The 18,202-nt window shown below is 44.7% G+C and overlaps 1 protein-coding gene across 1 annotated transcript in view; it reads left to right on the plus strand.

The window, feature by feature from the left end:
- Positions 1–18,202, plus strand: part of LOC144509694 (ephrin type-B receptor 2) — a 1,012,102-nt gene that overhangs the window by 106,990 nt on the left and 886,910 nt on the right. The window contains exon 4 of the mRNA XM_078238477.1: positions 4,748–5,432. Within this exon, the coding sequence (XP_078094603.1) occupies positions 4,748–5,432 (685 nt within the window). The remainder of the gene's footprint in view (positions 1–4,747; positions 5,433–18,202) is intronic.

The following is an 18,202-nucleotide window of genomic DNA, read 5'->3' on the forward strand; positions in this document are numbered from 1 at the left end:
CGGCCTCACCAATGCCCTGTACAGGTGCATCAAGACATCCCTGCTTTTATATTCTATCCCCTTCGCAATATAGGCCAACATCCCATTTGCCTTCTTGATCACCTGTTGTACCTGCAGACTGGGCTTTTGCGTCTCATGCACAAGGACCCCCAGGTCCCTTTGCACGGTAGCATGTTTTAATTTGTTTCCATTGAGATAGTAATCCCATTTGTTATTATTTCCTCCAAAGTGTATAACCTCGCATTTCTCAACGTTATACTCCATTTGCCATATCCTCGCCCACTCACTCAGCCTGTCCAAATCTCTCTGCAGATCTTCTCCGTCCTCCACACGATTCACTTTTCCACTTATCTTTGTGTCGTCTGCAAACTTCGTTACCCTACACTCCGTCCCCTCCTCCAGATCATCTATATAAATGGTAAACAGTTGCGGCCCGAGTACCGATCCCTGCGGCACGCCACTAGTTACCTTCCTCCAACCGGAAAAACACCCATTTATTCCGACTCTTTGCTTCCTGTCGGATAGCCAGTCCCCAATCCATTTTAACACACTACCCCCAACTCCGTGTGCCCTAATCTTCTTCAGCAGCCTTTTATGGGGCACCTTATCAAACGCCTTTTGGAAATCCAAAAACACCGCATCCACCGGTTCTCCTCCATCAACCGCCCTAGTCACATCTTCATAAAAATCCAACATGTTCGTCAAGCACGACTTTCCCCTCATGAATCCATGCTGCGTCTGAAAGGGAAGATGAAGAGTAATTTTTTTACACCACAAGTTATTAGGATCTGAAAGGATGATAGAAGCAGAATCAATAGTAACTTTTAAAAGGGAATTGATGCAGCTATGGGGAAAGAGAAGCAAAGTGGGACAAATTGGAGAACTCTGTCAAAGGTGCTGACGCTATTTTGTAATTCAGCCCCTGGAATGTGCCAAATTATGGCTGATCTGCTTCTTGACTTTATTATGTCCTTTCTCCATATCCAATTCCTGCACCATGTGGGAACATGTCAGGATATTTCATACATCTGGGTGACCTTGCACTTGTGTCCCCTCATTATAGGAAATGTCTCCAGCTATTTCAACTCCAGCTCAGCATTTCCGAGCTTGAGGGGCAGCTGGAGTCACTGCGGAGCATCCGGCAGGATGAGAGTTTTCTGGATCATTTGTTCCAGACGGTGGTCACCCCACAGATAGTGAGAGGTCAGGATAGCAGGTGGGTGGCTATCAGGAAGAGACAGGCAGTGCTGCAGTCTGTGGGCTGGGCACCACTCTCAAACCAGCACTCAGCACTGGAAGCACTGAACTGACAACTGAGGTGAATGTTCTCAAGGGAGGTTCACTAGTCAGGTTGGGAAGAGCTAAAACTAAATGAGTAGAGGGCTCGCCACCACCATATAGAAGCATTAAACAGATGTAAGTTGCATAAATGAGGGGGTTTGCTTGAGTTAGAATAAAGTAGCAAGAACGTAAGAAATAGGAGGAGGGGTAGACCACTCAGCGGATCGAACCCATTCAATACCGTCATGGCGGGTCTTGGACTTCAATTCCAGTCTCCCACCCACTCCCCATATTCCTTAATTTCCTGAGACATCAAGAAGCTGTCTATCCCAGCCTTACAAATGGCTGCTACAACAGGACACAGGTTTAAGGTGCTGGGGAGTAGGTACAGAGGAGATGTCAGGGGTAAGTTTTTCACTCAGAGGGTGGTGGGTGAGTGGAATCGGCTGCCATCAGTCGTGGTGGAGGCAAACTCGATAGGGTCTTTTAAGAGACTTCTGGATGAGTACATGGGACTTAATAAGATTGAGGGTTATAGGTAAGCTATATATAAGCCTAGGTAGGTAGGGACATGACCGGCGCAACTTGTGGGCCGAAGGGCCTGTTTGTGCTGTATTTTTTCTATGTTCTATGTTCTATATATTCGATAAAGGAGCATTCTCTTTGGGGTAGAGAAATCCAAAAATTCACAACCCTTTGCGTGAACTCATTTCTCCTTATCTGTATCGTATATGAACCGCCCCTTATCCTGAGACTGTGTCCCACGAATTTAGATTCCCAGCGGAACCAACCTCTCAGCATCCACCTTCAGAATTTTGTATGTTTCAGTTCGATCACCTCATTCTTCTAAATTGCAGAGAATATAGATCCTCCTGCCCCTCACCTTGTGTCCCTTCATGACTGACCCTTCAACTGCTGCTCTCTATCCACCCTGCCCCTCATAATCAGGTTCCCCTCAGTCTTCTCTGTTCTAATGAAAACAACCCAAGCCTATCCAGCCTCTCTTCAGAACCTAAATATTCCATCCCAGGCAGCATCCTGGTGAATCTCCTCTGCACTCTCTCCAGTGCAATCACATCCTTCCTATAATGTGACGACCAGAACTACACACACTACTCTAGCTGTGGACTCAACAAAGTTCTATGCAACACCAACATGACTTCATTGTTTTTGTAATCTATGCCTTGATTGATAAAGTCCATTTGCCTTTTCCACCACTCTACTAAAATGTCCTTCCACTTTCAGAGATCTGTGGCCAAACATGCCAAGGTCTCTTTGTTCCACAGAACTTACTAGTTTCCTACCATTCATTGAGCACTTCCTTGTTAAATTACTCATTCAAACTGTATCACCTCACACTTTTCAGGGTTAACTTCCATCTGTCACTTGTCTGCCTATTTGACCATCCTGTCTATAGCGTCGTGTAGCCACGCCCCCCCCCCCCCCCCCCCCCCCCCAAAATGTGATCAATGTCATTTTTATAAATGACGAATAATAGGGACCCAGCACAGATCTCTGTGGTACGCCACTGGACACTGGCTTCCTGTCACCAACGCAGCCTTCTGTCATCACCCTCTGTCTCCTTCAACTGATGTGGAGATGCCGGCGTTGGACTGGGGTAAATACAGTAAGAAGTTTAACAACACCAGGTTAAAGTCCAACAGGTTTATTTGGTAGCATCAACTGAGCCAATTTTGAATCCACCTTATCAAATCATCCTGTATCCCATGTGCATTTACCTCCCTCTGACGAAGCCATGCTGACTATGCCTGATCAAGCCTTGCCTTTACAAGTGAAGATAGATTTTCTCCTTCAGAATTTTCTCCAATAGTTTCTCTACCACTGACGTGAGACTCACTGGTCTGTAGTTGCCTGGTTTTCTCTGCAATGCTTGAACCCTTCTTAAGTAGCAGAACCACTTTAGCTGTTCTCCAGTACCCTGGCACAGTTAACCTGGTCCCTCTTGCAGAATCTCACTGGCTGTCCTGTCGGAGACAATACACATCTCTTTAACCTGTGCTTAATGCTCCCTCCACTCACATTGTCTGTATCCTTAAGACCTGGTTGGCTGTAGAGATTTGCATTCTAATCAGTATTCTGTAACTTGATTTTGTGTCTCTGTATGCCCTGTTTGAGAGCAGATATCCACTCCATCTGACGAAGGAGCAGCGCTCCGAAAGCTAATGGCATTTGCTACCAAATAAGCCTGTTGGACTTTAACCTGGTGTTGTTAAAACTCTTACTGTGTGACCTCCCCCGTGGCCAGAGAGAAATTAAAAATTTGGGTCAGAGCTCCTGCAATCTCCTCCCTCCCTTGCCTGCCGCAGCAGACTGGGACACAACTCATCCAGACCTGTAGATATGTCCACTTTTAAGTCTGCCCACAACTCCAATACCTTGTCCTTCCCTGTGTCAATTTGCTCAAGAACCTCGCAGTCTCTCTTCCTGAGTTCCATACCTTCATCCTCATTGGTTGAAGACGGATGTGAAGTATTTGTTCAACACTCTACCAATGTCTGTACTCTAATTAAATCTCTTAAAATGTTTATCATTTTCAACAGTATCCTTGGAATGGGAATGACAGAGACAGCCAAGCAGGCTCAGAAAAGGTTTCAGAACAAAACATTATTCTAACTGCCCTTTCACCAGAGTTCAACCAATGAGATATTCATAATCTGTGCTTGCAAATTCAAACAGCTTTGTTGACCATTTTACTTTATTCATCATTGTCTTGTTGATGGTGGATGTCACAAATCCGATTGCCAGGTGGTGAAAGACAGAGGCACACATTGTGCATCTCCAGTTCAATAGCCATAGTTACTCCCCAGTTAATGGCCTCCATCTGCATATCGTTAACTGCAGGAATATCTCATCACTTTGTAACTGGCATCATTTGGTAAAGGTCAGGATTCCGAGGAGAAGGAACTGCATGGGGAGCTGTTATTGGCATTTGTGTGGCTGCAGCCTGATTTTGAGCTTGAAACAAGAGTCATCTAAATTTTCTCCTTGGAGAGACGAAGGATGAGAGGTGACCTGATAGAGGTATACAAGATGTCGAGAGGTGTAGATCAGGTGAATTCTCGGAGGCTTTTTCCCAGGGCTGCTACGAGAGGACACAGGTTTAAGGTGCTGGGGAGTAGGTACAGAGGAGATGTCAGGAGTAAGTTTTTCACTCAGAGGGTGGTGGGTGAGTGGAATCGGCTGCCGTCCGTGGTGGTGGAGGCAAACTCGATAGGGTCTTTTAAGAGACTTCTGGATGAGTACATGGGACTTAATAGGATTGAGGGTTATAGGTAAGCCTATATATAAGCCTAGGTAGGTAGGGACATGACCGGCGCAACTTGTGGGCCAAAGGGCCTGTTTGTGCTGCATTTTTTCTATGTTCTATGTTCTAAATGAATGTGTTCCAAAATAATCATCAAATTACATTGTGCAACTGTTAATTGTGTCTGTGGTTCTGTTGCAGTGGGAGGAGGTCAGTGGATACGATGAGACTATGAACACGATAAGGACATACCAGGTGTGCAATGTGTTTGAAGCCAGTCAGAACAACTGGCTCCGTACCAAGTACATCAAGCGGAAGGGGGCTCAGCGTATTCATGTGGAGATGAAGTTTTCTGTCCGGGATTGCAGCAGTATTCCCAATGTCCCTGGCTCTTGTAAGGAGACCTTTAACCTCTACTATTATGAATCTAATACAGACTCAGCAACCAAGATAACTCCATACTGGATGGAGAATCCTTGGATGAAAGTTGATACGATTGCAGCAGATGAAAGCTTTTCCCAGGTGGATCTGGGAGGGAGAGTGATGAAGATAAACACAGAGGTCCGTAGTTTTGGGCCAGTGTCGAAGAATGGCTTTTACCTGGCATTTCAGGATTATGGTGGGTGCATGTCCCTGATTGCAGTCAGGGTCTTCTATCGAATGTGCCCACGGGTAATCAAGAATGGGGCAATTTTCCAGAAGACTCTTTCTGGAGCAGAGAGCACATCGCTGGTGGTGGCCCGGGGGAGTTGTGTTGCCAATGCCGAGGAGGTGGATGTACCAATCAAACTGTACTGTAATGGAGACGGAGAGTGGATGGTGCCCATTGGGCGCTGCATGTGTAAAGCTGGCTACGAACCTGTGGAGAATGGCACCGTATGCCAAGGTAAGAGATTGATTGATCCAGCAGTGAGACACCATGGTCGTCACATAGAATAATCAGAAGGGCTTTTGGCTCTAATTCCTCTTCCACTTGCTATTTTCAGATATTTGCAGATTTATTTCCTCCAGGAATGAAGGTTTAACTTAAATTATAACTAAAAATGACAAAATTCAAATAATAAGATGCTTGTATGAAATCATTTCATGATCCTAACAAGATCAGACCAGCCCAGGGAGACAACAATATTTTTGTTATTTACTGCAGAGTTTAACATTTCAGAATACATTTGGTTGACTTTTCCTTAGTATAATTTTCAATAATTGTTGCTTTTTGCCTGAATTTATTTCCACATAACTCTGGTTATTATTTCCACATTTTCTGCTTTTTAATGAGGATTGTTCTGAACACATTCGCCTGAACTCAGGCTCAGTGATGCCTGGTTTTTGCGTATGAGTCATCAACAAAAGAACAGCTCCTCAGTCTGCAATAATCCAATAGTTGGTTCAAATTGATTTGACTGTCAGCATTTCGGCAACTAATTTGGTCTGATTACTTTTGTTGTCAGTTATCATTTACTTGGAGTGCGCAAGAAGGGACAAAGTTCTGATTTTCAAGCAACGATTGCAAAAAAGCAACAAGATGAGAGTTTGTTGCCTTCCAAGTGTTTTCGCTTAGGTGTGGATTTGTATTGTGTGTTTTTGATCTGCTACCATTAAATTAGTGTGGGTCTATTTTGTAATCCATGGTAATTAATCTTATACTTTGATATGAGGGCCCATATTTTTAAAGAATTTTGGTTATATTTGAAATCAGCGATTTGTATGGTTGTACTGTTCGGCACAGTGGTTAGCACTGCTGCCTCACAGTGCCAGGGACCCAGGTTCGATTCCCGGCCTGGGTCACTTTCTGTGTGGGTTTGCTCTGGGTGCTCCGGTTTCCTCCCACAGCCCAATGATGTGCAGGTTAGGTTGATTGGCCAGGCTGTTGGCCATTGCCCCTTAGTGTCAGGGTAAATACGTGAGGTTACGGGAATATGGCCCGGGAGGGATTGTTGTTGGTGCAGGCGCGATAGGCCAAATGGCCTCTTTCTGCACTGTAGGGATTCTATGATTTTACAAGTGTTACAGTATAATATCACAATTATTTTGTACAATTCATGGCTACAGTTAGTATTGTGAGTTTCCTGTAATGTAAAAGAGTTGTTATTGATCCCCAGCATCAGAACAGTAATCTGAAGCTCAGCCTTGCATTTTCTTATTCTATATGTTGCATTCCAAACTCTGCTATTTAGGGCACTCGATACCTCTGGCACTGACTCTACACAGTAAGAGTTTTAACACCAGGTTAAAGTCCAACAGGTTTATTTGGTAGCAAATGCCAGGTTTATTTGGTAGCAAACGCCAGCATCTCCACATCATGACTGACTCTACATACAGCTTGGTTGGACAGACTTCAAGGCCCAGAAACTATTTCAAATAGCCTACTTCTGTAGTACAGTCAGAGTGCATCAAATGGTGAAATCGCCATTTCCCAATCACACTGGCTCCTCTCTCTTACCGGGCTGGTATAATTGTTTTTGCTGCCAATCTCTTTTTTATTTGCTGACAATAATTTCAAGGCTTCATGGCTGCAATGTTATATTTCCGGAATTGGACTAAACTGAGATTCTCCACATTCTACTCAATCTTCCATTTGTATCTGATGCTGCTTGCTACTTGTAATTGGAGCTGTGGGTTTTCCTAAGATTACCCCTTTCCTGTGTTCATTCAATAATTTTACATCGAGTAAGAATGAATCTGAAGCTAGCCTGTATCTGAAAGCAGGTCGATTTCCAAAGCAGCAAAGTCATAGATTCCCCCACACAGCTCCTCCCACACACTGTGGGTGGGATTTTCCGATCACACCCACTGCGAGGTTGGTGCGATCCCACTCGAGGTCAATGGACTTTTAAATAACCCCTCAAAATTCCCACCTTGCCCGTAATGATTCCTGCAGTGGATTGAACCAGAAAATTTACCCCCTCGTGAACAGGTTTATATTCCCTTACGATAATTCACTAGTTGGGGACAGCCATTCTTGATTGTCAATTTAAAGTATGTATTCTATTGCAACATAATTCAACATCAACACTTAGTTCTGTTCTGATGGATAAGGTTTCATTCCGGACTGTAAATAATATTCTGTATTTAGACTGAGACAATGACTGACTGAAATGTTCTGAGAAATTTGCAGTGATAGACAGACTCATCAGAGCACATACATCCCCTAATACAAAACCATATGATCTCCCGGAACAGGTTGTCTGGGTGAAATATTTTGGAACTAGTTCTCCAAGCACGCTTGAAGATCAAAACTAGTTCTGGTGATTGCTATTGTCTGCATGATTCTATGCTGGAGGTGATCTCCCAACCAGCCAGAAGCAACAACTGCTCTCACCTGAAGGAATTCCGTGAACTGGTTGCCACTGCACGGGCTGACAACCTGTTCCAGAGGTCCTGTAGTTCTCTGAAAAATAACTGCCTGGCATCTAACCGACATCTAATCATGGGCAACTTCAACCTGAAAATCCTGGCTGTTCTGAAATTATTTCATTGGAATCGACTGTAACTGGAACACATTTTCTAATTCTGATCATCTTAGAAACCCCATAGAATCCTAGAAACCCTACAGTGTAGAAGAAGGCCATTCGGCTCATTGAGCCTGCAACAACAACAGTACCACCCGGCCCTATTCCCATAACCCACATATTTATCTCACTAACCTCTCTAACATATGCATCCCAGGACACTAAGGGGCAATTTAGCATAGTCAATGCACCTAACCCGCACATCTTTGGACTGAGGGAGGAAACTGGAACACCCAGAGGAAACCCACGCTTACACGGGGAGAATGTGCAAACTCCACACACACAGTGATCCAAGCTGAGAATCGAACTCAGGTCCCTGGAGCTGTGAGGCAACAGTGCTAACCACTGTGATCCCCAGCCCCACATCCTCTCCAAACCCTCAATATTATCCACCATGGGAGGAGATGAGAACTGGACACAGTTTTTTAAGTAGCAGTGGTGCAATCCCCATGGAAAGAAATCCTAACTTCCAGTTAATAGTTGAATGGATGGTATGACAAGATTTTATGTTTTAAGATGTTCACTACAACAAAGAGACTAAAAGAATGTGAATAAACATTATTTTTGTATTGCTGATAAAAGAAACATGTTGTAGCTCTTGGTTTTAACTCATCAGGATGTTTGTCAGAATACCAAATCTCAAAGGGAACAACAGCTTATACTGCACAAGAAGGTACCGATTAGTTAGCAAGTGGATTCTGATTGTTAGAAGGTTAATGTGGAGAATATACCAGGGAACAGTTAACTGCCAAGCTTTGTTTTAAATTTGAATCGACTCTGGTCTTGTAAGGCATCACCATGGGATGAATGAGGGAGTGGCTGTCCCCCGAGTGTTTTTATGGTTGAAAAAGGTATAATGTGTGGACATGTTTGTTCTGTTTGTAAATCACAGTAAGACGTCTCACAACACCAGGTTAAAGTCCAACAGGTTTATTTGGTAGCAAATACCATAAGCTTTTGGAGCACTGCTCCTTCGTCAGATGGAGTGGAAATCTGCTCTCAAACAGTGCACAGACACAGAAATCAAGTTACAGAATACTAATTAGAATGCGAAACTCTCCAGCCAGCCAGGTCTTAAAGGTACAGACAATGTGGGTGGAGGGAGCATTCAACACAGGTTAAAGAGATGTGTATTGTCTCCAGACAGAACAGCTAGTGAGATTCTACAAGATCAGGGGGAAAGCTGTGGGGGTTACTGATAATGTGACATAAATCCAACATCCCGGTTTAGGCCGTCCTCATGTGTGCGGAACTTGGCTATCAGTTTCTGCTCAGCGACTCTGCGCTGTTGTGTGTCGTGAAGGCCGCCTTGGAGAACGCTTACCTGAAGATCCAAGGCTGAATGCCCATGACTGCTGAAGTGCTCCCCCACAGGAAGAGAGCAGTCTTGCCTGGTGATTGTCGAGCGGTGTTCATTCATCCGTTGTCGTAGCGTCTGTATGGTTTCGCCAATGTACCATGCCTCGGGACATCCTTTCCTGCAGCGTATCAGGGAGACAACGTTGGCCGAGTTGCAAGAGTAGGTACCGTGTACCTGGTAGATGGTGTTCTCACGTGAGATGATGGCATCCGTGTCGATGATCCGGCACGTCTTGCAGAGATTGCTGTGGCAGGGTTGTGTGGTGTCGTGGTCACTGTTCTCCTGAAGGCTGGGTAGTTTGCTGCGGACAATGGTCTGTTTGAGGTTGCGTGGTTGTTTGAAGGCAAGAAGTGGGGATGGCCTTGGCGACATGTTCGTCTTCATCAATGACATGTTGAAGGCTCCGGAGGAGATGCCGTAGCTTCTCCGCTCCGGAGAAGTACTGGACGACGAAGGGTACTCTGTCCACCGTGTCCCGTGTTTGTCTTCTGAGGAGGTTGGTGCGGTTTTTCGCAGTGGCGCGTCGGAACTGTTGATCGATGAGTCGAGCGCCATATCCTGTTCTTATGAGGGCATCTTTCAACGTCTGGAGGTGTCTGTTGCGATCCTCCTCATCCGAGCAGATCCTGTGTATTCGGAGGGCTTGTCCGTAGGGGATGGCTTCTTTTACGTGTTTAGGGTGGAAGCTGGAGAAGTGGAGCATCATGAGGTTATCCATGGGCTTGCGGTACAGTGAGGTGCTGAGGTGACTGTCCTTAATGGAGATGCGTGTGTCCAAGAATGCAACCGATTCCGGAGAGTAGTCCATGGTGAGTCTGATGGTGGGATGGAACTTGTTGATGTCATCATATAGTTGTTTCAGTGATTGCTCACCATGACTCCAAAGGAAGAGAATGTCATCGATGTATCGAGTATATAGCATCGGTTGAAGGTCCTGTGCGGTGAAGAAGTCTTGTTCGAACCTGTACATGAAGATGTTGGCCCTCCGAATACATAGGATCTGCTCGGATGAGGAGGATCGCAACAGACACCTCCAGACGCTGAAAGATGCCCTCATAAGAACAGGATATGGCGCTCGACTCATCGATCAACAGTTCCGATGCGCCACTGCGAAAAACCGCACCGACCTCCTCAGCAGACAAACACGGGACACGGTGGACAGAGTACCCTTCGTCGTCCAGTACTTCTCCGGAGCGGAGAAGCTACGGCATCTCCTCCGGAGCCTTCAATATGTCATTGATGAAGACGAACATGTCGCCAAGGCCATCCCCACACCCCGATTTCTTGCCTTCAAACAACCACGCAACCTCAAACAGACCATTGTCCGCAGCAAACTACCCAGCCTTCAGGAGAACAGTGACCACGACACCACATAACCCTGCCACAGCAACCTCTGCAAGACGTGCCGGATCATCGACACGGATGCCATCATCTCACGTGAGAACACCATCTACCAGGTACACGGTACCTACTCTTGCAACTCGGCCAACGTTGTCTACCTGATACGCTGCAGGAAAGGATGTCCCGAGGCATGGTACATTGGGGAAACCATGCAGACGCTACGACAACGGATGAATGAACACTGCTCGACAATCACCAGGAAAGACTGCTCTCTTCCTGTGGGGGAGCACTTCAGCAGTCACGGGCATTCAACCTTGGATCTTCAGGTAAGCGTTCTCCAAGGCGGTCTTCACGACACACAACAGCGCAGAGTCGCTGAGCAGAAACTGATAGCCAAGTTCCGCACACATGAGGACGGCCTAAACCGGGATGTTGGATTTATGTCACATTATCAGTAACCCCCACAGCTTTCCCCCTGATCTTGCAGAATCTCACGAGCTGTTCTGTCTGGAGACAATACACATCTCTTTAACCTGTGTTGAATGCTCCCTCCACCCACATTGTCTGTACCTTTAAGACCTGGCTGGCTGGAGAGTTTCGCATTCTAATTAGTATTCTGTAACTTGATTTCTGTGTCTGTGCACTGTTTGAGAGCAGATATCCACTCCATCTGACGAAGGAGCAGTGCTCCGAAAGCTTATGGCATTTGCTACCAAATAAACCTGTTGGGCTTTAACGTGGTGTTGTGAGACTTCTTACTGTGCTTAACCCAGTCCAACGCCGATATCTCCACATCTGTTTGTAAATGACAGGGCCCTGTCTATGAGTATATGTGGCTTCTAGCACACAAGTGACCACACTGTGAGCTCAGCTGATAATCTGAAGAGATTGAGGAGAGTTACAGAACAAAGAGATCTCGGGGTACATGTTCATAGCTCCTTGAAAGTGGAGTCACAGGTGGACAGAGTGGTGAAGAAGGCATTCGGCATGCTTGCTTTCTTTGGTCAGAACATTGAATACAGGAGTTGGGACGTCTTGTTGAAGTTTGCTCAAGACATTGGTAGGGCCACACTTGGAATACTGTGTGCAATTCTGGTCACCCGATTATAGAAAGGATATTATTAAACTAGAAAGAGTGCAGAAAAGATTTACTCGGATGCTACCGGGACTTGATGGATTGAGTTATAAGGAGAGGCTGGATAGACTGGGACTTTTTTCTCTGGAGCGTAGGAGGCTGAGGGGTGATCTTATAGAGGTCTATAAAATAATGAGGGGCACAGATCAGATAGATAGTCAATATCTTTTCCCAAAGGTAACGGAGTCTAAAACTAGAGGGCATAGGTTTAAGGTGAGAGGGGAGAGATACAAAAGTTTCCAGAAGGACAATTTGTTCACACAGAGGGTGGTGAGTGTCTGGAACAAGCTGCCAGAGGTAGTAGTAGAGGCGGGTACAATTTTGTCTTTTAAAAAGCATTTGGATAGTTACATGGGTAAGATGGGTATAGAGGAATATGGGCCAAATGCGGGCAATTGGGATTAGCTTATGGGTTTTTAAAAAAAATAGTGTGGCATGGACAAGTTGGGCCGAAGGGCCTGTTTCCATGCTGTAAACCTCTATGACTCTATGACTCTTAAATTGGTTGTTAGTGTAGTTTTCAGCACAATCAGGATTGTTTAGCATATGTTGTCCAAATGCAGAATCACACCTAAAGTTGGAGAATATATCCTGAGTTTTGTAGGCATTGTCTGGTTTGCTATGATCCGTATTTTGCCTGTTACAAACAGCCAAAGAAATGTGTCGTCTGATCTGAGCCGTGAGTCATTAGGCCTTACAACCTACATACCTGGCATCACACTGGCATTGAAATTCATATCCCACATTATTCATTTGTGTTATAGATAGAAGGTCTTTTTGCAAGTTTTGATGATTTCTTTAAGAACTATAATCAAATTTGTAAGAATTCTTTGCTTTTTGAAGCTTTGGTGGATGCTCCTTGTAATAATTCAGCTGAACACCAGTGTTCCATTAACAAGCATCCTTTATTATGTACCAAGATAGGCCAAATGGCCTCCTTTTCACTGTAGGATTCTATGATCCTAAGAAAGAGACTACTCCAGTAGCTCACAGCGAGGTAGTGTAACATCGTGGGACCTACAATACTGGTCCAGGTGAAGTAACAGGTTTAACAGCAAACCTCTGTTTGCCCAATAAAGGAGATCTATCGACGATCCCTTGTGGCCTTTATGGCCATCGTAACATTCCTCGCACCTTAGATCAAAGTCTCTCCTAGCACCCCCATTGCATCGTTTGCAATCGGTCGGAGGTCTGCCGAAGGCGAGGCTGGGTCAAGTGCTGTAAACCAGAAAGGAGACCTTTATTTCCGGAGGGAGCATCGAAGGGTTGCTGAAACGGGTTCATCCTCAGCTTCTACTTCAGCCTGGGCTCCTAATTCTTCATCCTCCAAGTCCAGGTCCGTACCTTCACTATCCGGATTACCGTGGGATCAGCTTCAAACTGAGGACTGGCACTGGCAGTGGCCATCTCCATGGCCAGTAATAGAGCCTTCTTAGGTATGGACTCCCTGGCTCTGAGATGGTCCAAGAGCTTCTTCAATGTTTTACCCTGAACTTTGACTAGTATAATACTGATTCCGTTTTAGAACATAGAACCCCTATCCATGATCATCCCAGATACCCAACTGGGTCCATCCCTGAAGTTTCTCATGTGAACCAGATCACCCATTGGGAAAGTTCTTGCAGAATCATCATTTTTTGTTAAGTTTGGGACTAACAGGCTCAATCACCGTCCCGTTAACAGATCCACAAGGGTAACATCTGTTGTGGTGTGCAGTGTGGTCCTGTAATCAAACAGGAATCATGCCAATTTAGTTTCCATGAATGTAGCCAGATGTTTCTTCACACCATTTTTGAAGGCCTGAAGCGCCCATTCTGCCAGTCCATTTGATGACGGGTGATTGGTAAAGTCTGGACATGTCGGATACCATTGCAGAGTACCGAGTTCTGGAAGTCACTGCTAGTGAAGGCTGTGCTGTTATCAAATACCAAGACTTGCGGTATTCCCTGTATCTTGAAGATTTCCCTTATTTCTCGATCATAGCCTGAGTAGTCATGGAGCCCATGTGGTGCACCTGCAACCACTGGGCATGTGTGTCCACCATGATTAAAAACATTGGGCCCTGCAAATCCACATGTGCACACACCCATGTGCAGCCAGGCCATTCCCAAATCGCTTTGCCAAGTTTGTAATGTTTAAGTCTCCTTATTGAGTTATAAGGAGAGGCTGAATAGACTGGGACTTTTTTCTCTGGAGTGTAGGAGGCTGAGGGGTCACCTTATAGAGGTCAATAAAATAATGAGGGGCATAGATCAGCCAGATAGTCAATATCTTTTCCCAAAGGTAGGGGAGTCTAAAACTAGAGGGCATAGGTTTAAGGTGAGAGGGGAGAGATACAAAAGTGTCCAGAGGGAGTTTTTTCATACAGAGGGTGGTGAGTGTCTGGAACAAGCTGCCAGAGGTAGTAGTAGAGGCGGGTACAATTTTATCTTTTAAAAAGCATTTAGATCATTACATGGGTATGATGGATATAGAGGGATATGGGCCAAATGCGGGCAATTGGGATTAGCTTAGGGGTTTTAAAAAAAAAAGGCGGCGTGGATGAGTTGGGCCAAAGGGCCTGTTTCCATGCTGTAAACCTCTATGACTCATAAGAACATAAGAAATGACTCTGTGACTCGAAGTCAAGACCAGGCCACCAGACGTAACTCCTAGCTAGCTACTTCATTTTTGATACTCCAGGGTGACCATTATATAGTTCTATTAAAATATTGGATGTAAGATGTAATCCGGTGGGAGAGAGGGTAGCGGGGGCCGGGGGGGGGGGGGGGTGGGGGGTGGGGGGTGGATTACTCGGGGCCTCCAAAGAATGATCCCATCCTCATCACTAATCTAATATTTCAACCGAACGTCAGTTTCCTGTCACCAAGCACCTTTTATTATATACCAAGAAAGAGACCGCTCCCACAGCTCATACCTAGATAGTTCACCACTTTAGGATCTACAAACAGTCTGGGTAAAGTAACAGTTTTAAAAGCCCCCGCTGAACGCTTCCTATTGGGGAAGCTTTCACTGACTCAATAGGGGAGCTTGTACTCCACAAAGCCCACAGGGAGATCTATCGACCATCCCCCAGGGCCTTGTGGCCATCATAACACTCCTATTAGGTTGCTCTCTATCCTAGTATTATATAGAACATAGAACATAGAAAGCCACAGCACAAACAGGCCCTTCGGCCCACAAGTTGCGCTGATCATATCCCTACCTCTAGGCCTATCTATAGCCCTCAATCCCATTAAATCCCATGTACTCATCCAGAAGTCTCTTAAAAGACCCGAACGAGTTTGCCTCCACCACCACCGACGTCAGCCGATTCCACTCACCCACCACCCTCTGAGTGAAAAACTTACCCCTGACATCTCCTCTGTACCTACCCCCCAGCACCTTAAACCTGTGTCCTCTCGTAGCAACCATTTCAGCCCTTGGAAATAGCCTCTGAGAGTCTACCCTATCCAGACCTCTCAACATCTTGTAATTTTACATCCCTAATGATTGCCTCAAGCAAATCTCTGATTATTGATGTTACCAATTCCATTTCAGTACCTTTTTTTAAAACTAAAGACAAAAGCTACTTAAAACTCCTTCTAATCTGCTGGAACTATCCCGAAGTGCACTGAGCTGTTAAAATGCAGACAATTAGCTCAGACAGCATGGATTCCATCTCTCTGATGATCCAGCACTAGAAGTGAACCAACATGGCTGTTCTGTCTATTTTTAGGCTTGATCGTGCCCCTGTCTCAGCTCTCTGCAGCTGAAACCCTCACTGTGCCTTTCTTAACTTTAGACATGACTATTGCAATACACTCTGAGCCAAACTCCCACTTTCTGCACTCTATAAACATGAGGTCATCCTAAACTCTGGTGCTTATGTCCTTCCTGGCACCAAATGCTGTTTACCTGTCATCTCTGTGCCCAGTGGCTCTGGTTAATCAATGCTTAAATTTTCAAATTCCTTTATTTTCAAATTCCTCATGGCTCCACCCCTCCTGATCTCTGTCATCTCCTCCAGCCCCGCAACTCACAGAAAAACGTGCTTCTCTAATTCAAGCCTTCTAGACAACCCAGCTTTGAATTGCTCAATGATTGACCAAGTCTTCAACTAATAAGCCCTTAAGCTTGCTTGATTCCTTTAAACTTCTCCATGAAACCTGCTTCTTTGACCAAGCTTTGGTCATCTGCACTAATATCTGCTTATGTCACTCAGTGTCAAAATTTGTTTGCTGAAATTCTTATTGAAATATCTTGGGACATATTTCACTAAGATAAAGGCACAATATAAATATTGGTTGTTGTTGTTAATTCTTTATCAAACAATCCCTTAACATCAAGGCAGCATTTGACCGAGTGTGGCATTAAGGAGCCCGAACAAAATTTGAGTCAATGGGAATCAGAGGAAAATTCTCCGCTGGTTGGAGTCATACTGAACACAAAAGAAGATGGCTGTGGTGGTTGGAGGCCAATCATCTCAATTCCAAAACAACACTGCAGGAGGTGCTCATGGTAGTATGCTAGGCCCAACCATCTTTAGCTGCTTTGATCTTTAATCCATTGTAAGATCAGAAGAGGGGACATTCACTGATGATTCTGTGATGTTGAACACTATCCATGACTCCTCAGATACTGAAGCAGTCTGTGCCCATATGCAACAAGACCTGGACAATATCCAGGCTTGCGCCGATAAGTTGCAAGTAACCTTTTTGCCACACAAATGCCAGGCAATGACCATCTCCAACAAGAGAGAATCTAATCATCGCCCCTTGATATTCAATGGCATTACCATCACTGAATTTCCCCCACTATTAACATCCTGGGGGGTTACCATTGGTCAGGAACTGAACTGGATTATCCATTTAAATGCTTTGGCTACAAAAGCAGATCAGAGGCTGGGAATCCTGCAGCAAATAACTCACCTCCTGACTCCTCAAAGCCTGTCCACCATCTACAAGACACAAGTCAGGAATGTAATGGAATACTTTCCACTTATCTGGACGAGTGCAGCTCCAACAGCACTCAAGAAGCTCGACACCATCCAGGACAAAGCAACTGCCTTGATTGGTACCCCTTCCACAAACATTCAATCCTTCCACCACGCACAGTAGCAATCGTTGTGTATCACTTTCAGATGTACTGCAGGAACTCACCAAGGTTCCTTAAGCAATACCTTCCTAACCCAGATCCTCCATCTAGAAGAACAAGGATCGCAGAAACATGGAAATACCACCATCTGAAAGTTCCTCTCCAAGTCACTCATCATCGTGACTTGGAAATATATTGCTGTTGCTTCACTGTCATTGGGTCAAAATCCTGGAACTCCTCCCTAACAGCACTGTGGGTGCACCTGCACTACAGGGACTCCAGTGATTCAAGAAGGCAGTGTATCACCACCTTCTCAAGGGCAATTATGGATGGACAATAAATACTGGTCCAGCCAGTGACATGCATATCCTGTAAATTAATTTGAAAGACCCCATCTGTTGCTCACCTGATTAAAATTGTCATTAAATTCTAATGGTTAATTTTGAAGACATTTGCAAAATATTTATTGAAATATTTCCATTATGCCCAGTGAACATGCTTCAACGCCCAAATACAGACTTGACAGGTCACTTATTCTTCACTTGAATAAGAAAGCTTTTCTATTATTTGCACAATTAACTGCGATCATCTCCACCATTATTTATGTACCTGATGTGTAACTGCCTCTGTTTTACTTTGCTCTATTTAGCTCTCAAGCATTAAATGTCTTTAGAGGGTAGAAACATTTAGTTACATCTTATTTGCCATGTGGAGATATTTTTCCAGGGATGGTTATTACAGAATGGGACAAAGCACTACCACCAGATTTAGAGTTTTTCCAGGATCCTCATTGTTTTTGAATGTCAGAGTCTGTTTTAATCACTTTCATTTCCTTTTATTGACAGGGAATTTTGGTGACAGGAGAATAGGCGTGCTGAAAAACTCAGTAGCAGTTAAGTGTAAATGTCTGCACGCAGATTGTAAAAGCTTACTTCACCCCGATAGCGCATTCAAAACATACAGATTGAATTAATTAACCACAGAGCAGCATTTGTTGTCATGGTAGTAAATGTGACACCTGGCACAGAATGAAAAGCAGAATAAATATGAGCAATGAAAGGATCATTGCAAAAGAAGCGTTATTGCAATCTGTTTGGGATTGTAAATTCATATGTTTTAATTATCAAATCAAGGATCATAGTTTAATTGGAGAGAGTCTGGCTAATCCTCAGCATTGCTCATGTGTGAGTGAGAATCAGCCTCCTCCACTGCTACTTAATCCCAATAGGATGAAA

This window comes from Mustelus asterias, chromosome 22 (assembly GCF_964213995.1).
Source record: "Mustelus asterias chromosome 22, sMusAst1.hap1.1, whole genome shotgun sequence".
NCBI classification, from domain to species: Eukaryota; Metazoa; Chordata; class Chondrichthyes; order Carcharhiniformes; family Triakidae; genus Mustelus; species Mustelus asterias.